The 16,084-nt window shown below is 35.5% G+C and overlaps 1 protein-coding gene across 4 annotated transcripts in view; it reads right to left on the bottom strand.

The window, feature by feature from the left end:
• The window catches only part of ABCA13 (ATP binding cassette subfamily A member 13), a 170,598-nt gene that overhangs the window by 133,977 nt on the left and 20,537 nt on the right, over nt 1–16,084 (bottom strand). For all 4 annotated transcript variants that reach the window (XM_038128757.1, XM_038128758.1, XM_038128761.1 and 1 more), the window contains 8 exons: nt 14,912–15,076; nt 13,244–13,443; nt 6,623–11,335; nt 5,319–5,425; nt 3,361–3,479; nt 1,877–2,049; nt 618–694; nt 265–386 (listed from right to left, as the gene is read on the bottom strand). In XM_038128757.1, coding sequence (XP_037984685.1) covers nt 265–386; nt 618–694; nt 1,877–2,049; nt 3,361–3,479; nt 5,319–5,425; nt 6,623–11,335; nt 13,244–13,443; nt 14,912–15,076 — 5,676 coding nt within the window. The remainder of the gene's footprint in view (nt 1–264; nt 387–617; nt 695–1,876; nt 2,050–3,360; nt 3,480–5,318; nt 5,426–6,622; nt 11,336–13,243; nt 13,444–14,911; nt 15,077–16,084) is intronic.

Here is a 16,084-nt window from a genome sequence, read left to right as displayed (position 1 = left end):
AATTCTGCATCAGCACAAAAGGTAAAACATTGCTGAAAGTAATGAAGCAGGGCCATTTAGACCAGAGGAATAGCGCTACTATAAACTGATCTCTTAATGCACTACATTATTACTTTAAAGTCCTAAAACTCCCAAAGTATTTCACCTGGAAGTGATAAGTGAAAATATAAGATTCCACACAAACAACACAATTTATTTTGCTTCAGCTGGCACACCATGCTATAGACTGACCCACTAATTTGACACCTCTTTTTGATCTTTTACCTCTGAATGATAGACACTAGCTTCCAAAAGGGTATTGACAGTTTCTTCAGAAATATTGACAGAAGAGCCAATCTCCAGCCTCAGCTGAGTAATATTCTGCACAAAATCTTTGACTTTCACATCTGGAAGAGAAAGAAAATAGTACCAACAGCACCAAATTTATTAATTAGATTTCCTACAGATTCCATCCTTTCCATTCAATTCCCTGTGAGTGACAAAATTGCCTATGTCAATAGTAGTAGTGTAGTAATAAACAGTGTTCCTTTGAAGTTGAAAGAACAAAGAAACAGTTACTGTCCTACAAAATTACACTAGAGTGACTTAGAGAAAAAGTGAAGAAAACTGGAACCCACCATTCACAAGATTAAAATTGTTGAGGAAAGTTGCCGCTGGATTTTCCAACAATTGTAGCTCCAAATTTTCAGTCACCCTGGAACGATAGCCTTAGTTTCACAAGGTATCAGAACCAAGTCATTGGCATTTCGATGTATAAAGACAAACATTAACAGTGAAACAGGGCTAAAACAGGCCCACTATGCTCTGTGTGCACACACTGTGCATGCAGTCAGCACCTCTACAGACCTTCTCATTAAGTATTTGTATGGTGCAGATACATCATCATATTTCATGCCTAAATGTGATTGCATATGTAGAGATACACATGTATACCTCTACATACATACATATGCAGAGATAGATTCCCAGAATAACTAAGGGCCCTAGAAAACAGTAGCTTATAGAGGACAGGTCTAGCAATATTACACTTCCATGTTTCTCACTGAACACACATTTTTAAAAGCTAGAGATACAAATCATTGCAGTTCAGGATGAAAAGAAGTCTATCTAATTATAATTTAAGTAATAAAGAGTATGCACAGATTACGTATGATTTTCTCTTCAAAACTGGACATGAGCCCATGGTATTTAGGAGCAGCATCTAGGCTCAAGTTCTTCTGTATTATTACTGTAATTCACAGACACCATTCAAGCCTGTTATGAAAACAATCCAACAGTCAAACCAGTACGGCCACAATTATAACAATGTCTACTTCTAGCTGATCGCAAATTTGAAACACTCTGTATTAGCAGCTTTACTTAAAATCTAATGGTTTTCCCCATGCAAACAACTGTCAGAAGTTGTTTGGACTTCAATTCTGTCAGTTTACAATCACCATACTGTGTTTCTAATTCTTTGAACTTCTGAACTGATCTGAATGCTTAATATTTCACAAAAAGACATTCAGCTATTGAGAGGAAAAGTCATATCAAAAAATCTATAAATAAAAAAATTGAATATCAAAATTTTGACCTAACTTGAGTCACAGGAAATTGAATTTTTTTTAGTTGTGATCCACAACATTCAGCTGGTGGACCAGCAAGATCTGCTGCAAGTGCTTGGCAAAAAATGGAAGAGTTTTTAGAAATATTCAGTTATTCTAAGTTACTTAAATAATTTGTATATTTTATCCACTCAGTTTGAAGTTAAATGAACAAAGCTTAAAAAGACAGCATCTCTCTTGTAATCACTTAGTTTAGAACACAGGCATAGGCACAGATTAACATGATCAATGATGAGGAACCAGTTGAGGTACCAAAATGTGAAAAGCTTTACATTTGCAGTTGTCTCTGGATGTTCCCCAACATTAGCTGGCATTCACAGCTGTCACTGCTGGTATTCTGCAAGACTCCCACAAAGCTCTCCAAAGCATTGGAAAGATTTTGGTTTACATATGCCATACTCTCACAATCTCCCTTGTTGAAAGCTGTCAAGTATCTTCCAACATCCTGCAGAACACAGTGATCACTTGGTTAGTAAATTCGTGAAATGGTGTTATAGCTAGAAGTAGCAGCTCTCAGCAACTAGATGATTTATAGCTTCAAGTGAGAATTTGGGTAAGATAATAATATTCTCACAGTCATTGTATGATTAACTGAAACTGGAATAAATGTTTTCAAGAAGCAAGGAATTTTCAAATATTTGAGTTTTGGAAACAATCAGATTGGGAATTTGAACTAGCCTGTCAAAGAGAGTCATCTACTAATAGAAATGCCAACCTTTTAAAATTTCTTTCAAAATTAAATGAGCTGTTCTTTTTCCTTTTTTTTTTTGTTTTAGTCTGACCATTTTTATCTTTTTCCACAAAAATTGTTTTGAAAATCAGCTTTGATTCAACAAACCAAAATATCTGTATCCTCATATCCAAAGTTTTTCATGTATTATGCTCTGTATAGTATGCAATTCTATGTTTTCTCCTGAATATTTACAATTTTTATTTTGCAAAGCTTTTAATATTTGCAGAAGTAAGTCATAGAAGAGTGGTGACACAAACACATTTGGCCTGCAAAAGTCTGCTTTGAGTGATGCCACTTGTCATTTGTTTAACACATTGCTGTTTGTATCAGAAAAAAATGTCCAGGTACATAAAGCAGTGGAGCTATTTAATAAAGAGAAGACAGATTCTATACTAAAAAGCATGACTTTTGTATTTTGTCTGTGTACAGCACACTTGCCTGTATACTTGCCTGGATGTGTGCTATCAAAAGACCTGCTTCCAACTCTGGATGAGTCTCTATATGCCAAATGTTACTCTCACCTGCTAGCAATTTCATGTTAAAGAAAAACAGACTGAACCCAAATGGTTCAGTCTGTTCTTCACCCAAATCACAACTGTTCTTTTAGCTGTGATTATTCTGGCTAATAAGTTTATTTGTTTCTAGTTTAATTTCACAAATGTTCCTGTGAAGATTTTAAGGTATAAATGTACTCATTAAATTAGCAGAATGATGGAATTTAATGAAATTAAAAATGGACTGCTTTTTGACATTGACTGACAATCCAATTATCCTGGTTATAGGATTTCTAATAATTCAAAGTCATACCTACAGCTTGTAAAGCTCACCAATGTTTATTTAAGGAATTTCTTCTGGGTATCTCGATCAAAATTATCAGACCTATACCTATTTAAACCTCAGGTTTGTACAGCCAAAATGGGGACTTGTCATTTAGACAGTGGGGGAAAAAAGGAAACTTTCATTAGTTTCCAGAGTTTAATGCATGTTGTAAAGTACCCTTGTAGGTGAAGGAATCACTCAGACCTGATAATGATCTTGAACCACAGCAATCCCCTCAAAGACAGCGAGGAGCAAGTGACTCATTAATCCATCTTTACACTTTGTAATGGCACAGAAAATGTTGCTAAAGACAATGGGTTCTTCTGTAAAAGAAAATGTCCAGATTTAATCAGATAAAAAACCAACTTGAAATAAAATTTAAAGTTAGCAAACAAGTAAAGGAGAGAAAATTTTTTAAAAGGAAGAAACATCTGATGCGCTAAGGCACAGAGAAATATTTCTAACTAAATTTATGTATCACTTTGGAGGACAAGAAAGGCTGGTTTGATTCAATTTCAGTAACTCTTCTCCATTACATTTTTCTGATCAGTAATAAGAGCATCCCTACCTGCTACAGAACCAGAGAAGGCCATTTCCTTTCTGCTCTTCATGAGCAAGAAGCTCATAAGTAAGAGGTCATGAGCAAGAGCTCATAACTGTGAGAAGCTCAGTATATTAACCACGTCTACCTTTTCCTCAGGCAAGTTCCCCTGATGCTATTTCCCTCTGGGAACACCTGGGTGTTACTAACCCTCCAGTGAGCAGTAACTTTCAAACCCAAACTACAAGGGGAGCAAAAGAGCATTACATAGGCGTTTTCCATATCTTGGGATAATAAATCCAAATAAGGTGATAGCATTATCCCCCTGGTCATCCATGGAGACTGTTACTACCCAAGCTTGCAGCCACCATATCCTTGGAAAAAGCTTTCTCTCTGTCTGCAGTGGGTTTGCACATGGGATAGTAGTGAAGGAATTTGACTTGACTGCTGAATTCTCATTCAGTACCAAGGTAATTTTTTCAACGATGGGTTTGGTATTTTCCTTAAGCTTGCTTATTAAGTCAAGTAGGAAGAATAATAAAAATGAAACACTGCTTCTAAAACAAGCAAACCTTGATCTTGCTCATAGAATTAATACAATACTATTCCTCAAATCAAATGAAATCAAGCAGTTTTCATTTTTTCTCATTAGGTTTCATAATATTTTCTGTAACAAATGAAACATTATGAAACATTCCCACAAACAGAGGATTGAAATGAGAATGACAGAAATTTAGTTCCCTAATCTCAGTTCTCTCAATAAACAGACTGTTCTTTGGAGGTCAAGGACAGAACACAGATACCTGGCTACACAATTTCAGTATCACTTATCCTAGCTCAACAGAACTACTGTTTTACTCTTTGGAGTTACATCCATCACAGGAGAGTGGAGAAGACAGTCAAAACTGGGTCGTAATCATATCTTACACTCTATTGGAAATTAATTTGGCATAAAACATTACAGATTTCATCCCTTGCCCTAGAAGGGCAGATTAATGACTCCTAGTTGCTCTTAGCCAACTATGCCCAGAATTGTTGGCAAAAATATGAGCTCTGAAAAGCACTGGCTTTTGTTTCCCAAAGAAAAAATAATATGAATTTATACTCAGGTCAATATCTATATTGAAAGGTTTCAGCTTTCTTAAAGTACACAACTTGGGAGCATATACATAAGGAATAAAACAAGGTACCACATTAAAATTTGAACAATTTGAAGTTTTTCAGCTACAGGTAGCCAATTCACTGGCGTGATAAGGCCAGAAGTGAGAGATGCTACTTTCTTTAAATACTTGCCCCATTTTTCCTTACTGTCAAATACACACTGCCCTGTGGAAGTCTGGCTCATTAAAAAAAAACCCTGTGACCTGACTCAGCTCACTAGCTGAGGAGGAGCAGCAAGATCTCCTGCTTTCCCTGAACACTCCAGAAAGAAATAATTCCTTTGTGCGATCTGTATCAGATTTCTTCGCGTGCCTCTGTTGGTTTAATTTCCAGGCATCAGTATGCTTGCTGTTCTTGGCATCACCCAAATTACCTTTTTTTAGAAAAGTTTCCTTAGAGTAAAGCCTTAACTTAACAACATCAACATATAGTTCCCAGAGTCACTACTGTGGTAACCAACCTGAAAAGGTTTTGAGAATATTCAAAATGGTAAATTGCAATTTCTGCAATAGTACGACACTATCAGGGTATAAATGTTCCCGAAGAATGTTGCAGATTTTAGAAGCTCTGTAGAAATATCAATAAGAAAACATTATTTTCATTCCAAGGGTACCATAGAAAGATTTCAAGAAGTGACAATTCACAAATGCACTCTTCAATGACCCACACAAGGATTTCAGTATTAACAGTTATTGCATTTGTTTGAACTGTTTCAAAATCAGAATATAATACTTCCATGTTAAAAAATATACCCTAGGAGTGCTAGAAAATACCTTCACAAAATAAGCAAAATTGTAATAGCTTCAGAAATACTGAGAGGCCACAGAATATGCTGACTTGATGGTAAAGAGCAGATAATCAGCATGTAAGGAAAATAAACCACTTTTCTAGTACTTGCTTTTGGTATTTTTCAAAAGATTAGGTTAATACTGAGCCCTGATGCACAATGGTATCATGTATTTCCATAAAATTAAACATAAAGGTCAAAATGCCACATCGCAGCATCAACTTTACAATGCCATTTCTCAGTTGGTTTACATCAGTAGGACCAGTAGCTCTACCAGCAAGATACCCTAGAGCTGTTTGGAGCAACCAACTTGTGGCTCATTCAGATTTGTTTAAATGCAGCAACTCGAGTCCAGAAGCCTTTCTATTAAGTAAACCATCAGTAAATCTGAAGCAGTTTCCTCTGCTTCTGGATTACATCTGATCAGAGTAATCAGGCAAATATGATTGTGAGCTCAAGATTCCTTCAGACACCGCATTTGTTAAACTTAAAAACTTAACACAATAGCCATAAGTCATCAACAAATTTAAGTTAAAGAAACTTTCTATAGCTGTATTTGGATATACAAAAAAACCTCCACACACGCCACAAAGAATTAGGGCCCAAGCATTCCTTAACATTTAGCTCCAAAGGCAAAAATGACTGTTGCCTGCCAATTAGTGAGGGTTCAGTATTCAGACCTGCAAGGATTTTAAAACACTAGTATCTTCAAGTAATTGTTTCTGTAATAGTACCAAAGAAACCAATTGAAGTATCAATACATATGACTAAACACATACCATAAATGTAAACTAAATACAATAATCTGGTCCATACAATGTGTTCTGATACCAAATATAGCTGGTCTGAACAACAGAAATTGGAACAAATCTGAAATGAAACACTAATTAACTTAATAAAAGTTTTGATTGAGCTGTTCATAAACAGAGAGCCCTTCTGTCATTGTCAGCACACTTCCCAAAATGGAAAACACTTACCTCAGTTCTGCCATTACATCCTTATGCAAATTCATTAGTAAGAGTTTTATTTTAGTCTTGTCAAATTCTGCAGTGGACTGAAATATTATTTGCAAAATCTCTTGCATGATCTCCAGAGTTCTGCTTTGGGACTGAGTAAAAGAGTCTCTATATGGTGCATTATAAAAAAATGAATCAATGAGGTCAACTTTATGAAGCTCAGTATTGTTTTTATGCAAAGCTTCTTCTACAACATCAATATCAGCAATTATATGAAGGAGGCTGTTTAGCAAAACTGAAAAAGCAGGGTGAGTATTATTCAATTTCTCTCTGCTAAAATGATTGTCACCAAACAACATGCCAGTATAGTCCTTCTTAGACTTATTTTGGAATAGCTCCAGAAAGGCAATAATATTTTTGACAGCCAGCAGTAGGTCATTTGATGAACTTTCATTAGTCATAAGGAGAATTAGAGCATGCATTATTTTAGAATAATTTTTATCGTTACATTCACATAGAATGATATTCACAGTGTCTTGTATATCTTCAAAATTTCTTGATATGGCACCTACAGATGATGTCCTAAACTCCTCTAGTGAAACATGAGGAGCCATTGAAGAGGACTGTCCAGTGGCCAACTTTAGTAACTGTAACTCTTCATCTATCACCACAAGTAAGTGTCTAACACTAAAATTCACCAATAAATTTTCTATGCTTGTAACTACATGAAACAAGAAGTTGTCAAAGTTGTCAGTTATATTGATGTTCCCACTTAAAGCTGATATTGTCATAAGCATTGCATGTGTCTGGTTTCCAACAGATGAGAGTGTCATTAAAGGCTGAATTACAGAAAGAAAAGAAAGGACAGCTTCAGTATTCAGGAGTCTGGAAACTTCACTGGTCATATTCTTAACACTACTAAGAACACTCTTAAGTGATGATCTTGACTCTCTGTTCCAACTTAGGCCACCATAAAGATTGTCCAGCTGTTCAAGAAGTCTTTTGGCCATCTCCATTTCGGACACTGAAATCCTGCCCAGAGTTTCTATGATTTGTAAAGCCATTTGGCTCTTTGGTGTGTAGGAACAATTGATTGCATGTGTATTATTCACCTGCAGTGGCACAGCATAGAGGGATAGCTCATTCCAAAACTCTAGTAGCTCTTTGAGAACTGAGCTATTTATATGATGGAGCTCAGAAAACTTCAAAATTATAGAGTTCCATTCTTTAATCTGATGAAAAAAGCAAGTCAGATTATGAATTATATCCATCTGAATGTCCTCCATAGAACAAGCAAAACTGTCATCCAGAGTGATGAGTTTAAGCTCCTTAATGACTTCAATGACTGCATTGTAATGAAGAGTAGAATTGGTGTGCACCAAGTCACAAGGTTTAACAGTGGCATCACTCTGAGGTGTTGCTGTTGTGAGAGTCCAGCAGAATGCTGCAGACAAACAAACAAAGGCCTCTCCAGGTTCATCAGACATGTCTGCCAACATCTCCAGCAACTTTAGAAGATCTTCTACTTGGTTAGAGACCTCCTCATCAGTAAACATTGGCATTTTTTCTTCCTGAGTCAGTATGAAAGCATATATTTCAGCTAGTGCTTCTGTAACATTTCCATGAGCCAATCTTTCTGTAAGGCTGATGACATCAAAGAGGAGGTTGAACACATCTTCTGTATTGTAGAGCTCATCGTGTTCAAAAAGCTGTGTTATTTGGCGTATACCAGTCAGGTTCCAGTAACGTGATATGTTCTCAAATGCATCCCACCACTCTGTTAAGGTACCTAACCCAGTGTTCTCAAGGTTAAAAGGTTTGATATTTTTAAAGAAATTTTCTAGGTTCTCCTGGACCTCTTTGAATCTACTTACCAAAACCTCAACATCCATGTTTCTCATGTTTTGCACCAAGGCAACCATATGCTTCAGAAGTTCTTTTTCATCTCTTAATGGAAAGTCAACAAAAGTAGGAGACTTGAAAATTTCAAGCGCCTTCCTTACCAGTTCAATATTCAGACCTGCTGTTTCTATCAGTTTCTGAGGAAATGTTTTGTGTTCATTCTGCAGGTTTGAGTCAAGTTTTCTAATCATATATTGAAAGAACTCCATCAGCAAACTGATATTTTTCCCATGCAAGAAAGGTTCAATCTCACTGTCCAAATGAGAGGAGCTGTTTTCTTGGAATTCAAAAGTTTTAGTTTTCAGAAGACTTTGGATTTCTGACAAGAGTTCCACTGATATAAGAGAAATGTGGTGAAAAGGATTAAGGAGCGTTCTTGAAGTCCTGTTGAAACCACTGGTTGACAGACTGAAATGGGTCTTATTTGACATATTCAATGAGCTCCCAACTAAATCACTGATAATGGTTTGTATTTGCTCTCCAGAATTATTTAGAAGTTTAAAAATTAATTCAAGCACATTAACATCATGTTGTACATAAAGTTCAGGGAGAATAAATTTCAAAGTTTTTGCTATGATATTGAAATAAACACTTGCACAAATCACATCAGAACCACCTAGGGAACATTCAGGGAGTGTCAGATTAAAAACCAAACTAACAAAGTCCATCACATTCATTAGCTTAGCATCTGCCTCAGCATTTCCCAGAGATTGCAGAAGAAATAAAATATGTTTTGCACTTTCAATGTGGGAAGGTGACTTGTATTTTCCAGTGAGATTACTTAATCCATATATCCATGTGTTACAATCCTCTGCTTCATCCATTGTACTATGAAAGTTTAGAAAGGAGTTAAGATGAGATGAAAAATTTGTTTGCAAGTAGCTTATGTCTTTCAGACTATTACCCAAAATTAGTTTGGCAATATTCTGGAAAATGCTGATACAAGCCATATATTTGTCTCGAGGTACACTTTTTAAAAAAGCAGATGTGTCATTTATCTCAGTGAGAATAATTTCAAGTTCCCCTTGGGAGAGCTTAAGAATAGTAGAAAGGGAATTTTCAATGGAAAATACACCAGTGCCCTTATCTTCTCCCTCAGATCCTCCTGAGATGAAAGCATCAAGCCAAGAATTCAAAAACTCTTCATTAACAATCTTCAGTATAGATTTCTGCATTTTAGTTATCACAGCTCCTATTGTCTCTAAAATACTTTCTGAACTGCTATCTTTAAGCAAGTTTGTGACTTCAAATGTAGTGTTAATTACCCTTTGAAGATTAACAAGGAAAGCCTCAAAATCTTTCAAGTCATTTAAATTGCCATGTTCCTGAAATACAACTTTTAAAAGCTTCATTGCTGCTCCTGTAGCTTCAACAATAGCCATAGCTGTATTATTGCACAGTTCATCTTGAGTTACATTTAAAAGGTTTTCAGAGAGATACTCCAAATCATCTCTTAGGCAGACAAACCAAGTTGAATTCAAATTTAAGATTTCCGATGCTTCTTCAAAAATCTCTGTCCACGCCTGAAGCCATGTAAAAGTGCAGTGCAAAGCAGAAGGCACACTTACCTTATCTCCCCAGTTTGTTACATCAGACAGGATACTGTCCAGTGGAAGCAGAAGTAAGTCATAAACCTCTGCTGAATATTCTACTGAACTCACGTTTGCTAGATAGAAATCAGTGCACCCATCATTTACCAGGCATTCTGGAGGCAGATCAAGAAACTCTTCCAAATAACATAAGACAGCTGTTTGGAGCTCTTCATCTATAAATAAAGTTTTAAGGCTGCTCAGAGTATCATAAATAATTTGTACATCTTTTTTTCCATTCTGTGCAAGAAACTGTGCCTGAAACTCTGTATAGTTGTAAATTAATAGTAGTTTTTCACAGAGAGACTTACTGGTGAGGTTCCAGAGAAGATCAAAAGTTTCAAACAGAAAATCAAAAACTAGTTCCTTATTTTGCAGATCATGCCATACTTGAAAAGATGACATACTTTTTGAAGTCTCATAAAGAAGTTTTAACAGAGTGTTATTGCTCTTAATATTTAAAACCAGATCATCATTCTGGTACAGAGAGAAAATTTTTGGAACAAGTGAGGCCACAATAGTACTGTTTAATTTTTGGATATTTTTGAGGAAATCATGCACAATTTCTCCTAATTCTTGTACCTTATACATAAAGGTTGCATTGGAGAGTAATAAAGAGGAGGTATTATTCACTCCAGGAATTGTGCTAAATGAGACATTGACATGATCACCAGACAATGATCCAACTTCATAGAGATTTCTTTGGAAATGTCCACTAAAATGTTTTAAACGGTCCAAAGCAGCAATATTTAAATCTGGCCAATCAGTCAGAATCTTTTTGAGCAACACCATACTTCTGTTATAGATTTTATGTTCTGTAATGGAAAATAAAATTCTAGATAAGGTCTCAATTACCTCTTCCTCTTCTACTTGACTCAAGAGAGAAAGCCTAGAATCTAGTTCATGGAATAGAATTTCCACTATATGCCAGAAAAGTTCTGCCCTCTTTTTTGTCCAGATGCTCTGAAGAGGTGGGAAACTTTTTTGTAGGTCATTATGGAGTTCAGAAACTGCAAGTGAGAAATTGGTGGCAGATTCCTCACCCTCAGCAAAATTTTTTATCCATATAATTGCATTATTCAAGGCATTTTCAATTAGAGACTTGTTTGTAGAATCTGAGAAATCAAACATTATAATTTTTTCTATGACTTCAGCAAGGTGAAAAAGATGATCCATTTTGTTTTCACCAGAAGTCCTTAAGTTTTCTTCTGTCTTCAAAAACTCTTTGAAAGATGTCAAAATCCTGAAAAATTAATTGTAAGGTTTTTTCTTTTTAGTTACCTAGCAGGCAGCCAAGAATTTTTAACTATATGTTATTTAAATTTTAGAATCTAGGTTTATTTACTTAATTCAAGAAAATTCAAAATATAATTTAAATAGCAGTCACAAATTAATCACCACAAAATCTGAATTAGCAAAACTTGACAATTGTTTTGGGTTTCAAAAAATGTGGAAAAAAAACCCCTACTGGAAAGTCACAACCTCATTCAAATCAAAACCTGAATGTAGACAGCAGTTAAAGAACTGTGCATTTATCAGTATTTATAATCCAACTTGCAAGCCACAAAGAGTCCAACACCCTTGAGTACATCACATTTTCAGCTGCTGAAAAGAACAAAGACTATGTTCCACAGACTAACTATTTAACAGAAAAGAATGTATTAATAAAATTGATAAAAACTTCTAATTTTCTATGAATTCTAAAGAATTTTTTGTTTTCTCATATTTTTTGAAAGTTAAAACATTCTAATTGACTGCCTGGTAGCTGAACACTGCTATTTTAATATCTACAAAAAATGAAATCATAGTGAAAACTGGAAAGCATCCACTGATGTTTCTACTGTGTCAGTATTATTTATCGAAAGAAAAAACAACTACTAGCTCTGTAAGACTGGTCAAGAGGAGGTGCATAGAAAAAAGAGTCTTTGAATATAAAGGCCTTAAGCTGAAAATATCTTCTCCTTAAATATATTTTCATTCTCTCCAGACTGCAAACCGAAGTAGAGAACAAAAAATATTGTGGGCTGCAAACAAAAGGAAAAAACTGCTAAAAAAATACTTTGTTGTTGTTTACAACTGCAGCAGCACAGCAGTTTCCTTTTATAAATTAGAACCAAATTTCAAAACACCCTACTAAATTTTTAAACAATTTGACTGCAATCTCTTTCTTACTAGTTGATAATGGATTGTTTCTTTCAAATGTATTCTCAGCTGTTGACTTGTATAACATAATCATATCTCCTCCAGTTATAGTGCTTGATATGAACAAGTAATTACAAGCAACAAGAAACTGAGGCCAATATTATAACTCCCAGAAGCGACAAAAGTCATCTAGTGTGCCGTTATAAAGAGAGAAGTATCAATTATTGTGCTCTGCCGTGGACCTTTCTTGAGCCTCTGCCAACTCTGACAAACATTAACTCCCTTTATGTACAGCTTAACTTCTCTGTAGAACCTTCCAGATCAGGAATACTTAAACAGCTTGACAAAAAAATATCATTCTAAATAAGTACAGGGTTTACAGCCAAATCTTCACATAAAGTGTTTACATTTGCATTAAGTCATGAACCAAACAGAGAACTTGAAACTGTAAGGAAAGCTCAAAAACATCGAAAGAAATCACAGACTCAGTGTGCCCTGGATGAGATTGCAAATTACATATGTACAACTAATTCTATGTATTTAAAATTCTGTTTTCCATAGGCTGTAGCTGTTGAAGGCATCTGTTACAAGATCTCCTGCAAAACTGAGCTGATCTCTACAATTAAAATTCTAAATATTTCACATGCCCTGGACTTACTATACATGAGAAGTATTACTGAGTCACACCAAGTGCTTGTGGGAATTCAACTTTGTTTGCAGAACAAGATAACAAATTCAGCTGCAGATTCCTGTGAGTCCTGATCATATAGTAGTCATGTCCTCTGCTAAACCTGTAGGAAGCTATATTCTGAAGCACCAGCTTAATTTCTTTTCCAGAATATGTTAGCATCAGCACAATTATTTGACTGTACACAGGATTTTGAACTACAGAATAAAAAAAAAATCACAAAACAGACAAAAGCAGAAATCAATTAAATACAAAGCAAAATTAATATTCAGGTTGATCTAATTTTATATGAAAAGTTTCATAAAGATAAGTATAACTTACCAATGAGATGAAACATATCCTTCTGAAAAATAGGCATCTGATTTCTTATTCCATTGCTGGATCATGGTATTTATCTCTGAAAAAAGTTTCCTGTCTTCCCTGTCATCTATAAATTGAGACATTAAATCAGCCATGATTCTTCTAAGTTCCAAAAGGAAATTCTGAGAGAGACTGCTGCTGTCGAGCCATTGCTCAAGTACCTAGTGGATTGAATACAAAACAGAACATCTCATTAATCAAAGCTTTCTTACTTAGGCAGTACACAGAATTTGCATGTCTTAAAAAAAGCCACACAAACAATTATACCAAAATTTCTCCCTTACAACCTGTCTAGACTCTGAAATGACTGATGTGACAAAGGTTGCTCTTCAATACAGTTTTGACTGACATGCAAGTTGGCAATGTAATGGGTACAGCACACAAACAACTGACATCCTCTGTGGTGCTGACCTTGCCTAAAGTCCCAAGAATGGAAAAAAGATGGACTGAGGCTGAAATCAACCAAAAGCTGACCTCCACAGGTGATTACTCAGGCTTCTTTCACCAGACTTCTGCCTACTCTGCCAATTTGATGGAAGATAGCTGCCTTAACATTTTTGGAGTCCCATAATGCAGAGATGATGAAGAAGCCTGCATGCTCCCAATGTGTAGCCCAGAAATAAGAATAAAAAGGTCATGCCAAAACTACTGAGTGCTCTCCTTTCCTTCACCATTATCTTTCTTTTAAATGTCAAGTGAATATAGCTGATTTACTCTGAGATATTCTGTTCACCAAGATAATTCACAGTGGCCAGCAGCTTACAGTATTTCTGGTTCCCATAATAAGAATGTCAACCCATGCAAAGAGTTTTAAAATCATGACTGAAATTATTACTGGATCTTCCTACATGGAAATTAGTGCATTAGTTTTGGCAGTCACATTGAATTATTACCTCCTACTTCATACTTCATCATACAGCAGGGAAACCTCCAAGATTATATTTTTGAGGAAATACACAGGAAGCTCTACATGTTTTCTTTACATAATATCACAAACATCTCCAGAGCAGCTTGATACATGAGTCTTCTTTTTTTAATGGAGAAAAATACGATGCTTAAGTATAAAAACAAGCCAGTGTTAAGGTAGGTAGGTGTTTTTCTTAGGAAACATCTGAATATTTCATTCTTTTGCCCATGAAACTACACATATGTCATTACAGAGAATGCATGGCAAGCTATTCTGCCAAATCAGAATTTTAAGATGCTCTACTGGAGGTTTACTTTTATCTTGCTTCAGCCACCATTGCCAGAGACAGTGAGGAGGGAAAATAAATAAATTAATTATATATCAGTGTAGGTGTCTAGTCAATTTTCAGTTTTGTTCAACATTCAGTCTCAGGTGGAACAGTAAACAATATCCTCTGACAGGTCTCTGCATTGCAGTATATTTCATGACGTTCCCTATTACATTTCAAATCTGAATCTCCATTAATGAGAAAATCTGATTAAATGGACATATGATAGATTATACTTCCACTGTAATGATTCTTTATAAGGATTATTTCCTTTTATTAGCAAGAAAGTTCATTAAAACAATTTTATAAATAACTTAGATCTTTTAACTGAGTTACTGCTGAAAAGCTACATGCAAAAAACTAGGAATTCAAGCTATCAACTTAATAAAGTTACCTGTGCATAGAGTTTGAACTTGCTGACAGCATGAACAAGATACAATTTGACCTCATGCTGTGCAGAATTACAGCCCTTTTCATTATTCTCCTTGTATGCTTCATCTTCTGGGACAACAGCCAGAGCAGAGCACACAAACTGCTCCAGTGTCTCTCCTGTGGGAATCTGGCAACGACACAAGGAATTGATGAGTATTTCAAGAGCATTGCTGAGTGTTAGCTCTCCTATCAACTTACTCATCTAGTGAATATAAGAATAACACATAGCCTCTTCAGCAAGAACAAAGCCCATTTAACCCAGACTCACATTCCTGGGCACATACTTCAAAGTACTCCACATGCAGGCTGCTATATAAAATACCAGTGGCCCCATTAAGGTGTTCATACAGCAGGCAGAATGATGAGATTTGTATAGGCAAGGAATTTTCCCCTTGTAGCTACACTTGTGTTGCTACTTCTACAGTAATTTGCAGGCTGGTGCTGAACTAACTTGACTATGATAGGGCTACTGTAGTACCCCTACAGTAGAAGAACTATATTGAAACAAGTTCACAAGTATAAAGGTTACTGATATAAAAAGCACTTAGTGTAATGATGCATCTCAACCAGTGATTACATGCAGCAGACTAGTTTTAAATTGAGGTTGGTGGGTTTCAAGAGAGTGGCCAAGAGAACAAAATTTTTTCCTAGTAGTAGACTAATTTTTAAATTCTGTGATGAATGATTTAATATTCCCAAGCCAATAAATTTGATGAATAATTAAATATTCCCAAGCCTATAATTATTAAAGCTTACAAAAATAATGCCACACATTTTAATTCTGGTATTGCCTTTCTGAGATGCTACATCCTTGCTCCTTTCAACTTTGACCAGAGAATTCATAAAAAGTTTTGCAGGTGTTTTGACACCAAACAAAATGGGGCACTATGTACAAAATTGAAGTGCTCCAAGCAAATATTATCCAGGCTTGCATATTTGCTTTCATAGTTTTTGAATGCCTTCAATGTTCTAACACAAGTACAAAATATTGAGATATTAGTTTAAATAGTTACCAAGGGAGTAGTCTGGGATTTCACAGTCAACCACAGCTACCAAGCTCCAGTTGTATGCAGTTCATCTGATCAAACAGGCCATCACTGATATTTCATTAAAAGGCCATTCAAAAGTCAAGGGG

The sequence above is a fragment of the Motacilla alba genome, chromosome 2 (genome assembly GCF_015832195.1).
Source record: "Motacilla alba alba isolate MOTALB_02 chromosome 2, Motacilla_alba_V1.0_pri, whole genome shotgun sequence".
Taxonomy (NCBI): Eukaryota; Metazoa; Chordata; class Aves; order Passeriformes; family Motacillidae; genus Motacilla; species Motacilla alba.
Note: the sequence above shows the minus strand (reverse complement) of the source record. Positions and strands in the feature narration are given on the sequence as shown.